This window comes from Pleurodeles waltl, chromosome 2_2 (genome assembly GCF_031143425.1).
Source record: "Pleurodeles waltl isolate 20211129_DDA chromosome 2_2, aPleWal1.hap1.20221129, whole genome shotgun sequence".
In the NCBI taxonomy this organism is placed as follows: Eukaryota; Metazoa; Chordata; class Amphibia; order Caudata; family Salamandridae; genus Pleurodeles; species Pleurodeles waltl.
In genome coordinates, this window is record NC_090439.1 from 1,105,737,544 (window position 1) to 1,105,753,775 (window position 16,232).

The 16,232-nt window shown below is 45.0% G+C and overlaps 1 protein-coding gene across 2 annotated transcripts in view; it reads left to right on the top strand.

Annotated features, from left to right (window-relative positions):
- The window catches only part of ZC3H3 (zinc finger CCCH-type containing 3), a 1,347,955-nt gene that overhangs the window by 801,854 nt on the left and 529,869 nt on the right, over nucleotides 1-16,232 (top strand). For both annotated transcript variants that reach the window (XM_069220898.1, XM_069220897.1), the window contains exons 7-8: nucleotides 1,097-1,255; nucleotides 12,831-12,900. In XM_069220898.1, the coding sequence (XP_069076999.1) occupies nucleotides 1,097-1,255; nucleotides 12,831-12,900 (229 nt within the window). The remainder of the gene's footprint in view (nucleotides 1-1,096; nucleotides 1,256-12,830; nucleotides 12,901-16,232) is intronic.

Below are 16,232 nucleotides of genomic sequence, written 5' to 3' on the forward strand. Positions count from 1 at the left end.
ATCATATATGCGTGATAACTTGAAGCTTCCATAAAATCGACTTTGACAGACTTTCCTGGATGAAGATCCTGCTGGCTGCAACAGATTATAGGTAAAGTTGTCCCATTGTAGTCCTGATGAGGCCCAGAATTGAAGGGGCCGAAACGCGTCGACACTTTGTGGATTGCGGCAGGGTTGGGTAAAAAGCACAATTGACCCCCCAGAAGTACATCACACAGTGCAAGAAACCCCAGGACGTAATTGATCTGGGTTCAGCATTTGTTGATAGAACTAACCACAACCACTGCTGTTGAGTGGATTACGTCTTTAAGCACTTTATGTACCACCACCTCCAAAGGAGGAGATTTAGTTGGGACAATTTTCAGATGTTTCAGTTGTTGTTATTTTTTGTCATTTTTGACATTTTTCCGTGAATTGTTCATATTTTCTTATATGTTATACAATCGGTGTTGTTGTGTAAATGTTAGTCCTGGTGTTATTATTTTTTGGTTTGATTGGGACAGTTGGTCTCGATGATGATTCTCTTTGTCCTATGTGATTGTATATGAATAAATATTACAAAGAAATATTTTCCCCAAGAAAGTATTCATCACTTCTCTTGTCAGAAAATTGAGTAATCTATCCCAGCCTTTTGACCAATAGTTTTTGCATACATCCGGTCCTGCAGCAGCACACTTTCAAGTCCCATACATGACAATACACTCGATTCAGACCTCAATAGAAGTCAATGGGAGAAATACATTCTCCCGATTATTTTTCTAAAACCTCCCACTTTCCTCTTCTATAATGTCAGAGTGACCCCTCTCTCAACAATGAATAAAACTGTGAAAAATCATCTCTCATCGGTAATTTGAAGACTGTTATGTTTGAACAAATATGTACGTTTATATATTTTTAAGAGCTGATATTAGGTGGGTAAATCTATGGTCATAAAAATAGGGAGAACAACGTTACTAAACTGCATGTGAGTAGCCATTCCATGTTCACAACATTAAAATGAAAGACTCTGAGATCAACTCCAAATATCAGTGTGAATAATCCTTGTTAATTCTTGTTAATATTATTGTTCTGAAACACACTTCTCTCTTCTCTCTAGTCGAGCTGTTCAGCGTAGCCTGGCAATCATCCGCCAAGCCAAGCAGAAGAAGGAGCAGAAGAAGGAGTACTGTATGTACTACAACCGCTTTGGGAAGTGCAACCGAGGAGATAGCTGCCCCTACATCCATGACCCTGAAAAGGTGGCAGTGTGCACCAGGTATGAGAAACTGGACACGGGGATTGAGCCTTTCCTCCACATTTAGCTCATTAAGGCTCCTTTTCAATTCAAGTGAATATATATGGAATCGCTTTCTTGTTAGTTGTAAAGCAATCTTTAGAAAACGTACCTTAGTGCAGCAGCTGTTTATTTTTTTCAAACTTGTGAAGAAGATACTTTTTTAGGCTATTTCATCCTTTAGGTGTACGTTTTTAGGACCATGCAACTTCTATTCCTGGGCAGTTATACAACTGAAAGGGTTTTTTTTTAATAGGGAAGTGATATATAAGTGCTTTATATAGGTGAGATCTAGTTCACCTCTGAAGAAAGGCACTCTCACTACTAAACACAAGTGTTTGCAATGCAGTAGGTCTCATATTTTCTTGAGTTAGCGCTACTGGCATTGTAAATTCATAACTGGACTTTTCTTGCCGCAGAAATTGGTCAAACCTGCCCCATATTTTCGTCTTTTCTTGCCATATAATTCCAGTGGCCCAGCATTTAACTAAAGCTCTGCCATTTACCTTCTTCCTCTATCTTAAAACATATACAATTATCATATAAACCTTTATCAGAAATAAACTTTTGGCATTAGAGTGTTATGCTCAAAACACCATAACAAAATATAATTTGGGACGGATTGGTGGACGAAAGGAAAGAGGGAGTAGGGAGTAAAGATGAAGAGGACAAGCGGCGTAGTAACGGTGTAATGGGCCCTAGAGTAAGAAAGGAACATGGTTGAGTGGAATTTTGGTAGGAAAATACAGTAGTAATTAGAGTTAAGTGAGGTCCATAGGTCTTTGTGCCCCAGTGCCAGTGTACCTGTTGCTCCATTGGTAACTAGGCCTCAGGTGAGAAAGCGGATGGGGCAGAGAAAGAGAAGTGAAAGGAATAAAACAGACAAAAGGAAGACAGTAAAGGGGTCACAAAGAAATAAAAGGAAGAAGGGAAAGAAAGAATGAGAAAATGAAAACACAACGAAGAGAAGAAATAGAGAAACGTGTGAGACAAAAGAAAAAAGGAAAGGAAGCTAGCGAACGATAGAGAGGAAAAAATAATGAGAGAAGTGTGAAAAGAAAGAGAAAAATGAACATTGGAGAAAAAAAAAGAGAGATGGTTAGAGAAACAATCAGTGAAAGATCCAGGGCATGTATGTACTGACACATTTCCCTCAGACACAATGGGAAAACCACTTTGACACTTCGAGTTCTGACAAGTAACTTGTGGCTTCCACATACAGACAGGTAAAAGAGGGATTTATAGTAAAGCATGAATTGACAGATAAAGATAAGAAAAACACCATAGGAAGGATCTAAAAAAAAAAAAAAATTGAAAGGACGCATACCAAGTCAAAGGAAAGAGCAAATAAAAAAGACAAAGAAAAAATGAAGGGAAGAGAAAAAAATTGTGAAAAAATGAATGCCTGATGAAGAAAAAAGCGAGGAATGAAACAAGGAAAGAAATAACTACGCTTTTGCAAGTTTGAAAGAGGAGGTAGCAAGAGGAAGAGGGAAATAAAAAAAGGGAGAGGAGTAGAAATAAACAGTTGAAAGAATGAGCGAAACTGTTAACATGTGGATTTTAAGAGCTAGAAAGAGTAAAGTGGGAGAGAAAGAAAACATTAAGAGAAAACAGAGTAAAGGAAAGAACGAGAGATAGATGAAACAGACCCTCCCAAATAAAGATGGCGGCTAAGAATAGATTTAATTAGCTCACCCACGTCCTCAAACAGAAGTCAGAGTATGGAACAGCAGGGGGCACTGCAGAACAGCAGGAGGTGCATTAGCAGAGTTGTATGTGAACCCCAATACAGCAATATTGGTTCGCTTCAGATTGGGGGTATAGACAGAGCTGTGTCCCGGCCCAGTGCTGGAATAACAGAAAGGCAGCGTGTAAGGAATGAGAAACGGAGCGCTGTGTAATTCCTGGTATTGGAATAATGGGGCGCTGCAGGTTAGGGTTGAGGTGCATTTTGTATGTGGACTGCCACACTGGAATAGTAACAGGCACACAAGGTCAGAAGTGAGGTATGTTAATGGAGCTATGTGTTGAACCTAGTATTGGCGTGCCAGTGTTGCCGAGTGTTAGCCTGGAGGTGCCCAGCATGGGAATGGCATTGCCTCTGATCCACAGAAGCGAGGAGTCCTGAAGGGTGTGTGTGTGAGCCTTAGTACTGACAAGAAATGTGCACTGAATGGTATAATTGATGGATTCTGGCGGAGCTGTGGTGGTTCCCATCAACAGTGGTGTTGGATGTTAGACTCCAGGTGCACTGGCTGAGCTGTCTTTTGCTCTTTTGGGTCAGCAGTGGGACTGAATATTAGAATTTAGCTGCTGTAATGGAACTGTATGTGAGCCGGCTCCCAGTATAGGAAAGGAGGTGCACTGATGAAGCTGTGCCCAAGGTCCCAGTCCTAGAACAGCAGAGTTTACTGACTGTAAGAATTGAGGTGATCTGCAGGTAGTGTCTGTGGAGTTCTGGCACGGGCATGGCTGAGGGAATGGGGTGTGTGCCAACTGAGGTACACTAATGGAATTGTGCCTGAGGTCCCAATACTGGAACAGCTGTGTGTACTGATTGCAAGAACTGAGGTGCTCTGGCAGACAGTGCGTGTGGGGTTTTTGCACGGTTATGGCTGAGGGGCTTAGAGTGTGTGAACTGAGGTGCAGCAGTGGAGCTGCACCCGAGGTCCCAGTACCGCAACAGCATTGTATACTGACTGCAAGGACTGAGGTGCTCTGGCAGACAGCTTGTAAGGTATTCTGGCCCTGGCACAGCTGAGTGGTTGGAGTGTGTGAACTGAGGTGCACTGATGGAGCTGCACCCAGTTCCCAGTACTGGAGCAGCAGTGTGTACTGACTGTAAGAACTGAGGTGCTCTGGCAGACAGCGTGTGGGGTTCTGGCACAGGCACAGCTGAGGGCTTGGAGAGTGTGAACTGAGGGATACTGATGGAGCTGCGATTGGGATCCCAAGTGGACACTGTCTCTAAAGATTGCAGAGCCCTGGAAGAACTGGGTGAGGGGTCCCAACACTTGAACAGCAGTGGGCACTGAGTGCTTGGAAGGAGGTGCTCAGGCTGAGCCGCATGTGGGTAGCAGAACTGAAAGACTAGGGATGCTATATAAAGGTTTCCTAGGTGACATTTGGTTACATCTGGGGGCGGGCCCTTTGGATGGGGGAACATTCCTGTATGCTTGTTGGGACAAAAGTGGGGGTAGCGGCTCAATTTACAACACCAGTGAATTACTTAATTAGGAAAGGTCAGGCACATCTGACTAAGAAAGCAGGAAATGTTAAGCAGTCACAATTTATTTCAAAGTTCTTGAAAACAATTTTGTGGTGTACTGATAACACTGCTACTTTTGTTGCAGACCCTGAAGGGTGGCTAGACTATAAGCAATTACAAGTGATCCTCCCTTGCTCTCAACACCAGGGACCGCAGGCAGAGAAATGTGACCAAGATAACAGCCTGATTTATAGCCTTGTTTACAGCTAAGCTCAGAAACTGAGGTGCTCTGGCAGACAGCGTGCATGGGGTTCTGGCACGGGCAGTACTGGAGCACCAGAGTATACTGACTGTAAGAACTGAGGTGCTCTGGCAGAGATCCTGTGTGGGGTTCCTGGCACTGGCATGGCTGAGGGCTTGGATTGTGTGAACTGAGGAGCACTGATGGAGCTGCTCCTGAGGTCCGAGTACTGGAGCAGCAGAGTGTACTGACTGGGAGAACTGACATGCTCTGGCAGACATCGTGTGTGGGGTTCCTGGCACTGGCACAGCTGAGGGCTTGGAGTGTGTGAACTGAGGAGTATTGATGGAGCTTCGCCCGAGGTCCCAGTACTGATACTGACTGGACGAACTGAGGTGCTCTGGCAGGTAGTGTGTGTGGGCTTCCTGGCACTGGCACGGCTGAGGGCTTGGAGTGTGTGACCTGAGGTACACTGGTGTAGCTGCACCAAAGTCTTAGTACTAGAACAGCAGAGTGTACTGACTGGAAGAACTGAGGTGCTCTGGCAGACAGCGTGTATGTTTTTTTTTGCACTGGCACGGCTGAGGGCTTGGAATGTGTGAACTGAGGTGCACTGATGGAGCTGTGGCTGCGGTCCCAGTAATGGAGCAGCAGAGTGTACTGACTGCAAGAACTGAGGTGCTCTGGCAGACAGCGTTTGTGGGGTTTCTGGCACTGGCACAGCTGAAGGTTTGGAGTGTGTGAACTGAGGTACACTGATGGAGCTGTGAGTGGGATCCCAGTATGGCGCAGAAGTGGGCACTATCTCTAAGGATTGCGGAGCCCTGGCAGAGCTAAGTGCCTAGGCTATAAGCAATTACAAGCGATCCTCTGCCCTTGATGTCAGCAATTGGGGACCACAGGCAGGCACACTTGGTAAAGAAAGTCCAAGCCAATGAAGGGTGGGAGCAAGGCAGCTGAAAGAGTGTGCAGAGAGCCCACAAGGACCAAACGTTACCAAGATAGCCTGATTTATAGCCTTTGTTTACAGTTAAACTCAGAGCAAGAATGTTCTGCAAATGAAAAGGGAGGCTTCACTAGACAGGACTAAGAAGCAAAGTAAAAAAAAAAAAAAAGTCACCTACAGAGCAGATAAACAGGACAAAGTGTAATTATACAGTAGTTGGGCCCCTCTCCCACACAGAAGAAGGAGGGACAAAGAGGCATGACTGACCACTAACAGACAAGGATTTTTAAATGACACTGAAACTAACAAATGAAATAGCTGGAAGCCCACAGAAGAAGTATACTTAAAAGTATACAAGGGGTCGTATGCTTATGCTTGACCTAAAAAACTGTATTGTTCACAATGGCATACTTATCCCGTATGCTTGTCATTCATCAGTATGTTTGTCTCACCAATGGTTTGACGTGACCTGACTTGGCCCCAGGAGCAACAAGATGATTTGATTTTTGCTCTGATGACATTTAAAGAGATCATTCAGTGTAGTGAAAAAATAGTCCTGTTTGCCCAGTTCTGTGTCACCAACAATCATGAACAGGCAGAATGTTGCATTGTTTTAGTATATCCTCTTGTATTTTGAGATATGTTGTGATGTAATTTTTTGGATGGCCCCTTTAAGCTTTACATGTTGTTTCTGCTGAAGGTGCTATTCTGTTGTATTATGTCTGACTGCATGTTTAAGAGCTGTGTATTCAATCTCCATATCCTTTCTGGCTTTTATTTATGTTCATTTGCACTCTGTTGCTAGAAGACAGAAGGAGTTGCTGGGTGCCATTTTGTAAATGTAAGTTGGATACCTTGTACAACTTAGTGGATATCTCATTACTCATAATGCTCGATTTTTCTAGGCACTACCTTCCAACCGACTAAGTCCAAGCTTGCATCCCTACACTGTGCACCCAAGGAGGTTCTGTCACCCAACTCTAAAATCAGTATTTTAAAAAGACCATCTGGTGAATGATGTCATACCAGGCTTTACAGCCCAAACAGACATCATCAAACAAAGGGACATTCTGGAACCTTTTGTTGTTGGTGACAGTTGATGAAGTAACATTGGTCATGAGGGCAAATGTTTTACCTTTCACTTGATGCCGACTTGAAGTGTGGCTACCTCTGTTTGATTCCCCAGTTAAATGTGGCTTTGCCGTAGTTATGCTTCAGTCTTTCAAACAAATCCTTTACACTTTGTGTCTCTTGCTGTCAATAAAGCCCCAGCTCATGTGCAAATGAAAGTAAGGCAAGCTATCGTCTAGGCAGACGATTGAGGAAGCTTAGCAGAGAATTGGCCATCTTCAAAAAGCATCAGAGTCCATATTGTGCTACGATAGGAGTCGGACTCAGATAGGTGGGTCCACTGCCTTTACAATTTCCCCTGCTTTCAATGCTCGGCTGCTGCATGGTGGATTTTTCTGAAGTTGTATAAAAATAGCAGCCATTTTGAAAATACATGGGGATAATTGAATTGTATTCCCATGTGTCTGTGAATAACTCCTTGGCCTATATAACTATCAATCCAATTAACATTAAAGAGAGCATCTGGCGATAAAACTGTGCTATAAAAATGCAAAACAAAATCCATCTAACTTACAAAATACCTTCCAACATCAGAAAGCTTAGCAGAAATATTTTTGAGTGAATAATGGCGCAACATTCTAACTTCCTACTGAAATTAGTAGGCTATGCATACATTTTAAAATAATTACCAGTTCTGTCTCACAATCTAGACTGTCAGTGTCAAATGTGATAGCTGATGTGTTCTCTCTGCGCCACCTCTTATCCTCCAAACTCTCATTCTTCTCCTTTTTCCTCTCCTTCTCCCTCTCCCCTCAACCTCGCCGTCTCTTCTTCTCTCTGCCTTCCTCTCTCATCACTCACCACCCTCTCCTGCTCCCTCTCTGTTGCTCCTCCGTACCTGTCTTTCCTCCGTCCCTGTCGCTCCTCCGTCTCTATTTCTAGAAGTTACATCAAACATACTTCTCTGATACTTCGAAGATATTGGAATCCCTACTCTGGATTTTAGTTTTGGCACCAATAATCATTCCCACTGGCCTGCTCCAAAATTACCTTCATACACGCCACAGACATTAATTTCTAGCTTGAATTTCTGTTAAAATATTGCCCAGATGCAAGTTTGAAATGTTCCAGACAAACGAGTTGTAGCTGCAGTTATTTGAGGTGCCACCTCTCCGAGACAAGGAATAGCCACATAGGCACCTTGCTAATGGCGCTATTTCAAGTTTTAGTATCCCTTTAAAATATAGGTGCTTCTTTTGATATTCCTTCTGAAATCCCTTTTTGTCAAATCAGTCTATAAGAAAGTCTCAAATTGTTGGCAAGGCCTCTCTCTCAGTTGCACTTAGAACCCTAGGCTGCTCCTTTAACAAGAACCGGAAATCATACGCATGGACAAAAGTTGACTTTTATACATGGTTTACCATAAAACAAGTAAACTTCTTTATAGAGGTAGCCTGCATTGATGCCACTTGTAGCAATTTGTGAACACCTTTATCAAACAACCGAGAAACCAAATACCATGAAAATGACCTGGATGAGGGGCAGAATTAATGAGACATGACTGACAGAAGATTATTCAAAATCCTACCCAAGATCCCTGTTCTATACTCTGTTAAAGCATTGTTTTTGAGGCCACAAACAAGGGAATCAAAAGTAATGTAAAAAGGGGGAGAAGGTCTTCCATGGACTTTAGATTTGAGCATGGAGTAAGCTGACACATGTTTGTGGTTTGCTCGGGGTTTGGCCACTGGTAAAAACATTTTATCTGATAGAGACATGTAGCTGCAGTTTACTTAACTTTGGTGGTCATTCTGACCCTGGCGGTCTTTGACCGCCAGGGCGGAGGACCGCGGGAGCACCGCCGACAGGCCGGCGGTGCTCCAATGGGGATTCTGACCGCGGCGGTAAAGCCGCGGTCGGACCGGCACCACTGGCGGGGTCCCGCCAGTGTACCGCGGCCCCATTGAATCCTCCGCGGCGGCGCAGCTTGCTGCACCGCCGCGGGGATTCCGACCCCCCCTACCGCCATCCAGATCCCGGCGGTCGGACCGCCGAGATCCGGATGGCGGTAGGGGGGGTCGCGGGGCCCCTTGGGGCCCCTGCAGTGCCCATGCCACTGGCATGGGCATTGCAGGGGCCCCCGTAAGAGGGCCCCTACATGTATTTCACTGTCTGCTGCGCAGACAGTGAAATACGCGACGGGTGCAACTGCACCCGTCGCACAGCTTCCACTCCGCCGGCTCGATTCCGAGCCGGCTTCATCGTGGAAGCCTCTTTCCCGCTGGGCTGGCTGGCGGTCTGAAGGCGACCGCCCGCCAGCCCAGCGGGAAAGTCAGAATTACCGCCGCGGTCTTTCGACCGCGGAACGGTAACCTGACGGCGGGACTTTGGCGGGCGGCCTCCGCCGCCCGCCAAGGTCAGAATGAGGGCCTTAGAATCTTCCCCAGGTGCGAGCCTGGATCCGTAAACTTTTGTCCAATAGTACGTCTGCGCATCAGTAGAGAGGGCGTAGTGTGATTCCGTATTGATGTCATCCGCCGGATGTGACGTAAACGGAGTCCGTATAACTTGCAGTGCGGGTCTGGAGACAGTTCTTCTGGCTGGTTTTTTGGCCTCCTTCGACGTTTTCTTTCTATTCAGCACAGTGTGCTTTATATGTCTTTAGGATTTAAGCTCTGTGGGTGGCAGATGTCGGCAACAGATCCCCATTCAGTGTGCATGTGGTGCCTGGGTGAGCACCATGACGCAGAGGACTGCGGTTCCTGTCAGCGGCTTTGGCAGAAGGATTTACACGATCGTAGGATGAAGCTTGTAGCGGTGTGTATGGCGGTGTCTTGGCCTTCCTGTCACATTTAGTCTCCTTCTCGGTCTTACGTACGTTCGAAGGGCTATTCAAGGAGTCGCTCTCGTGGACGCCGATCTTCGTCGATGTCCAAAGGTAAGTCACTTAGACGGTCGAGGCCTTGGCATTTACCGACCACACCGCTCTCAACCTCCGTATAGACAAGGTCAGGGTCTGCCCTGCACTTTCCCTACACGCCATCTTTGGTCAGCCACCTCCCTCTGAAGTGCCTGTTGGTCCCAAGGAGGTGTACAGTGCCTTGACTGTGCCCACGCTGGTGAATTCGCCCTTGGCTTCAGTTAGGCCTACATCTTTTGACAAGACTACTACAATGCCGGTGCACAGCCCTTCAGAGTGCCCACCTTCGGCGCTGATATCCGATCAGCCGACTCCAGAGACTTTTCTGGTGTGGCCGATCAAAGTCTACTCCCCCTCTCCATCTGATGTCGATGTTGAGGCAGCTCCTTCTTGACGCTGGTCGACGTCTGGAATGGTGCCGGTCCTTTCTTCACAAGACTCCACTCCTGTTGTTCCTGCTGCAGGAGATGGTGACGAGGCGGTGCTGGAATCGGAGCCTCCTAGAGAGGACAGTTGGTTGTCTGATCTGGCTACTGCTAGTGGCTTGGATTCTTCTCCGGTCTCAGGCCTTTTTTCACCTCTTGGACATTGCTACGGAAGCAAGTTCCTCCTTTACGGATTTGCCCAGGAGGGTTGCGGTGGTGTTGGGTCTCACACTTCGCTTTATGGAATTGGCTGCAGATCTCCTGATTGATATACTCCATTAGAGCCAGACAGGGGTTGAACCAGTGCTTCCCTACAGCGAAGCACTACATGGTGTCTTGTTGGGTGCTTGTGCTAAGCCTGACATTTGCATGCCAGAGTTTCTTCCCTTGGAAGGATTTTACCCTTTTCAGGGATACTTCTTCTTCTTCTTCTCTGTCAAAGTATTATATCTCTCATTTTTGCTGAAGTTGATTGTTGATACCTCAGGTGGGTAGTAAAATTACTTTCGTTTTACATGGAGTTACCTATGGCCTTATGGTTAAGGTCGGAGCCCCTCATACTGAAAGTAAGGGTTCTACTCCAGGTGTGTAAGTAGTTGTTTCCCTTCTTTAAATTCTACTTATTGTACTTGGATTTATGCTTGGAGGTGTGCTGTAATTGAATGTATTCATCTCACTCTGGCAGGTTCCTTCTTGAGAATCGTGTCTATTTTATAGCTCACGTCCTTGCGGCCCTTTCTAGTGCATCTTGCTGCCCCTTATTCCCTATAGAGTCTTCTCTTGCTCTTGTTTTCTATGACTGGTGATGCATAGGTGCTGGTTCTTTCACTCCTATCTCAGGGTACAGTATTTTTATATGCCCAATGATTGTAATTGTCCTCCTCATTGAGGGCAACTGCATGTTTTCTCTGCACAAGATACTTGTTTTTCCACTTATCTCATGATGCAGGTCTGACTTGGATCTCCCTTTACATAGTGAAATGTTCTGCTCTATTGCCGATTATGCTGCTTTCTCCTTCCACAAGGTGGAACAGGCACTTTGGTCTACATCTAGCACTGGATAGTTGTGTATCTAATTGCTGAGTTGGTGCTATTTTCATGCGCTCATAGCTGTTCTTTTTTTTTCCAAGTTTGTCTTTATGTTCCCCTTGCTGTGGTTATCTCCACTGTCTTGCCAAACTGTTTGTACATGGGTTTTCATTCCATGAAATGAGCGAGTAGCTTAATCTTCGATTCTATTGTTCGCTTTACCACCTCTTGCTCACCTCCACATGGCTTTTTTTCATTCCATGTTTTTATGGTTCATGTCTCTTTATCTGTGTGTTCTCTAGGAAGTCCTTGGTTATGCAATATATCTTAAGGCTCACACACCTTCTTAGGTATGTCGGTCTTTTACTTTTCTCTAGACTGCTAGTGTTTCGGCACTCACCTTCATTCTTCTCTCATGGATGTGGTTATATCCCTGTTCTTACCGTTTTGTATCCTCTTTTTATTGCAATGGTTTTTCGCCAATTCTTTTACCTAATGATGTTTTCCTCTTAGGTACTTTTTCAAGTGCATAGTTTAATCTTCAGTACTTATCTGTTTTCTTCTGGATAGCTGACTTCACTGTGGTTCAGTTGTTTATGGCACAGAACTTGACAGGATACTGAGGATGGGCTGATTTCTATCTTCTGACATGACTGAGCTTCTTGTATGCTCTCCTGCTTTCCGGTGTACATCACCTTTAGTTACTTCTACAGGTTAGAGGTCGTATGATATACATATTATTCTTCTCTTTTTTCTTATTTTCCTGTCCTTTTGCTCTTGTTTTTGACCGGTTTACCACAGCTTACAGGCTTACGAGGGTCTTAGTTTGCAATCCTTCCTAGGGGGTTTTATGATTTGGTATCTGATTCTAAGTTAAGGAATCAGTGGCTAGGTGACTCTATCAGATGAACAAGTTACTTACCTTCGGTAACGATGTATCTGGTAGAGACAGGATCTAGTTGCAAATTCCTTAACAACCCTCCCATCCTCCCCGCTCTGCAATCTGAGTTCCTTTGTTGTCTCATACGACTTTATGGTGGAAATCTACCCCTCGATTTAAGCATTCAATCCCTATTTGACAAGAGGGTGTCGTTTGATCGAAGCACACTGTTTCCATTGGCAGCTTCTATATGAGGCTCCACGTTTTGAGCGCGAAAAATAGTCACGGAAGAAACTCAGGTCAGCACGTCACGTCAGTGTGGAACTTAAACAGACTCCATTGACGTCACATCTGGTGGAGTCTCACGATACCCTCTACCGACGAGCAGACATACTATGGGAAAAAAGTTTCTGAATTTAGGCTCGCGCCTGGGGAACATTCTAAGTTCAGGAATCTGCGGCTAGATCCTGTCTCTACCAGATGCATCGTTACCGAAGGTAAGTAACTTGTTTGTTAACTCTAATTTGCTCTTAGAATGTTTACCTTTGGGGCGCTTACAATAGTGTGTATCAGAGATATTGTACTCTATAGAATTGCTATTGCCAGGAAATGTGTTCTTAGTTTTTTATGGCATTAGTAGATGAGTCATGCTGTTCCCTGTGGGGTAGTTTCTTTTACTGAGAGGATCGTCCTGGTCTACAGTGCACATTTCAGAAACTCTCCAAAGCCACATTGAGAGTACAGCTCAGTTTCTTTGATAGCATAGGGTAATTAAGTGTGTGCAGGTTGACCCCATGAAATCTTGCTGACCATTCTCCTGTTGTTCTGTGATAGGTTTTTACGGGGCACATGTAAGAAGACTGATGGGACATGTTCCTTTTCCCACAAGGTTTCCAAAAACAAGGTTTGTATGTTTTTATTGAAGCACATTCCAATTGCTTAACTATGTTGACTTTACTACCAGGCCTTTATAGTTGTGGTAGTTGAGTATATATTTTAGCAGTGGTCCCGTCCTAGATGTATAGACCTGCTACTGGACTTGGCTCCTCTATTGGTTAATCTATGACAAAATGCTTGCACTGCACAGTGATTATGAGGTTATGATTGGATAGTAACTGGTGACAGATACCAAGGTGTCACCAATGGAATCACAAGCTGTCAATGGTGAGACCTCTTTATCCATACATTACTTTAGAAGAAGTCTTCATGGCTATTCTTTCCACGCCTTTCTGATTCGCTGCAGTAATAGCACTAAGAGTTTTACTGAACCTGTTGTATATCTTCTAAGATTAGGATAAAAACACAGTGTAGAACTGCAGTTTTTGTTCCATTCAGCTATACAAATAGGAACCAATGGGCCAAGGTTGGAAACTGTACTAAAATACATATAGCCTTTTCCAGATAGCATAGACCCTCATGCAGAGGCTGAATTGAGAACGTTAGACAGTAGGTCAGGCGCTCAGGCAGGAAACCATCTCACTGCTGAGGAAGTTAGAAAAGCCAAGGAAGTTGGCTTAGAGTTTAGGGATCACTTCAATTGTTCAGCAATGGTGACGTGTTCTATAGGCTTTGTCATTATTTTTTAGTATCGTTTTTTTTAAATCAGTTTGAACAGCCCATACAAATATGAATGCATCCTAAGTCCAAATTGCTTGGCAGTATAAGCAGAAGACCAGTTAAAGGCAGCGTATATGACGGATTGGGCAGGAATAAGAGCCTATGGGGTTTGTTTGGGGGCTATATTTATCACCAGTAGAGTGTGGTATCAGTGTCATGATAGGCATCCTTTTCCATCGAGATAGGAATGGGAAAGAATGAGCTGATGCCAGAGAAGCCATATCTTCTGCCCAAACGCAAAAGTGGTAAGAAACTAGTAACAGATCCAGGTGGGGTGTCATCTAATGCTCCTGGTATTGATTTTAACAGAGACCTAAAATAAACTTCTTAATACTTTCGTACTTCTTCTAGGTCTTTTTTTATCTGTTGTGCCAGTTCTTCTCTATTCTTCCTGTGGAAGAACATGCATATATCCTGTTTTTAACTGGATATTTCCGCCACATCACGGGTAGTGTTAAGATTTCATGGCTGCTAGAATCTTCTAAGACGAGCATGCATGAGGATCACCATATGACTCCAAGCTGGTGCTTGCAGGAACTCCGAGGTTTTCCGAGCCACAAAGAGGGGCACACTCATACACTATGCACCTCCCTTGCATCACTGAATTCTTGGCCAATCGTGGTTTTGGGAGAGGCAGTCCTGGTGGAGGTGGGATGGTAAACCACACAACATCCCCAGATCTGTCTGATTCTACCAGTACCCTCTTTTTCAGGGTAGATACACCGGGCTCCAGAGTTGTTCCCCTGGAAAGCAGTCATGTTCCCTTTCCATGGTATTTGTTGCAACTGTTCTCAGGGTTGAATCTGTAATTGTACTGGTAGCAAGAGATGCATTGTGTGGTTGTGCCTCAGTCAGCACAGGGAGTTGTCTGATTGTCTGCTTCTCAGTGGTGATGTTGTCACAGGTGTCCAGCCTAAGTAGACCCACATGGTTTGTTAGGGTGCCCTGATTCGCCCTCCATCCCCTTTGAGCTCTCCTGTATTCAGGCTTTTCATGATTGGGAAGATGTTAGCAAGACTGGGGCCATGTCATGGCTGGCTCTCAGCCAGCACATGCACATAGAAACTTCCTACCATGTTTAGCGTGGCAGCCTGATCTCTTTGTGAGGGTGGGTAGAGGAGCATAAACAAGAATGCTCCAGAGTTTTGTGGATTCATTAATCAGTACTGATTACGCCCCGTTTCATTCATGTAAAGGATCCATTATTTAAAATAATTTTTCAAAATTATTCCGTAATTGTTTTTGTGATTTCTCTACTCCTCATGTTTTTTCTTTTTTAACTGTGGAAAGGTGCATTCTTGCCTTTCTTTAAACAATCCCTCTTCGCATGTTAGCCCCTCGCTTCCCCATACCATATCTCAGTCATTCCATTTTTCCTTTTCCCTCACTACTTACCTCTCCCTTCTTAGCACTTACCCCTTACCTGTCTGAGAATAACACATCCCTTGTTTGTGAACCATCGCCAGACTTGAAGATGGTGGGCAGTTTGTTGCAAACACCTATGATGTGGAGCCACAGACTAAGGGGCCACGAAGAGAAACAACACCATCAGCAGAGCAGAACAGACACCGTCCAGCCCATTGGGGTACTGTTGCTATTTGCTCCAATGATCCCTGCAATGCCGAATTTCTTTTAAATTACAGGTGAGCAGCGGTCCCACCTCTGGACTGTGCCACATTAGGGTTTTCTTTTTTCTCAGCCCGCGACCACCTGTTTACATATGAGACATGGCAGCCTACATTAGGGTCGATAGCAAGGCATCCTGGGGCAGCTTAAGACCAGGTCTCTACACCACTCAATGAGCTCTGTGGCTTGTCTGCCTTGTGGACCCCTACCTTCCTTGTGCTGGCTGCCTATTCTGCCAGTTCCAGCTTGCGGAACCACCAGTGAGTCCTTGTGTAGGAGAGGAGAAGGGGTTTAGTCAGTAACACTGGGAAGGCATGCATGATTGTATTATTTGTTTAGTGTGAACCTAATCCAAAGCAAACTGTACACCGTACAAGGTCAGAAGCAACAGTATAATCAGCGAATGTTTGGAAGGGTAGCTGGGCTCTGAAGGTGCAAGTGTACTTTTACTGCATGGCAGGGTCGGTTCCTCCGTTAGCAGTGGCAGCTGCAAAAACTTTACCAGAAAACGATAATAAACTAGGTTTATTATCATTTTCTGATAAAGGGGAGGGATAACCAGCAGTGAAGGGGAGTGCACAACACTCCCCCTGATTGCGCATGTATGCTTGGCCGGCTGTCTCGGACGGCCAAACACACATGCGCAGTAGGCTTTCTCCAGCCTGGCAACATAGTTGCTGGGCTGGAGAGAGCCTGCACAGGCTTCCAGTCTGCCTGGGAGTGCCCTGGCTGGGCGCTCCTAGCCAATCCTGATGCTGAGCAGCGTCAAGATTGGCCGCAGTGCAGGCTGGGAGCCTGTGCCTGCAGCCTGCGACGGAGGAGAGGAGCGGCGCGGCGGCAAGTGAAGGCAAGTGGTTGTTTTTTTTGTTTTTTTATTAAATTAATGTTTATTAATGTTGAGTACTAGGCAGATGCTGGTTTTCTAGGTCTAGATGAGATACTGACATTTTTTGAGGTATTGGATATCAGGAACAGTGAAACTTTGAAGTACAG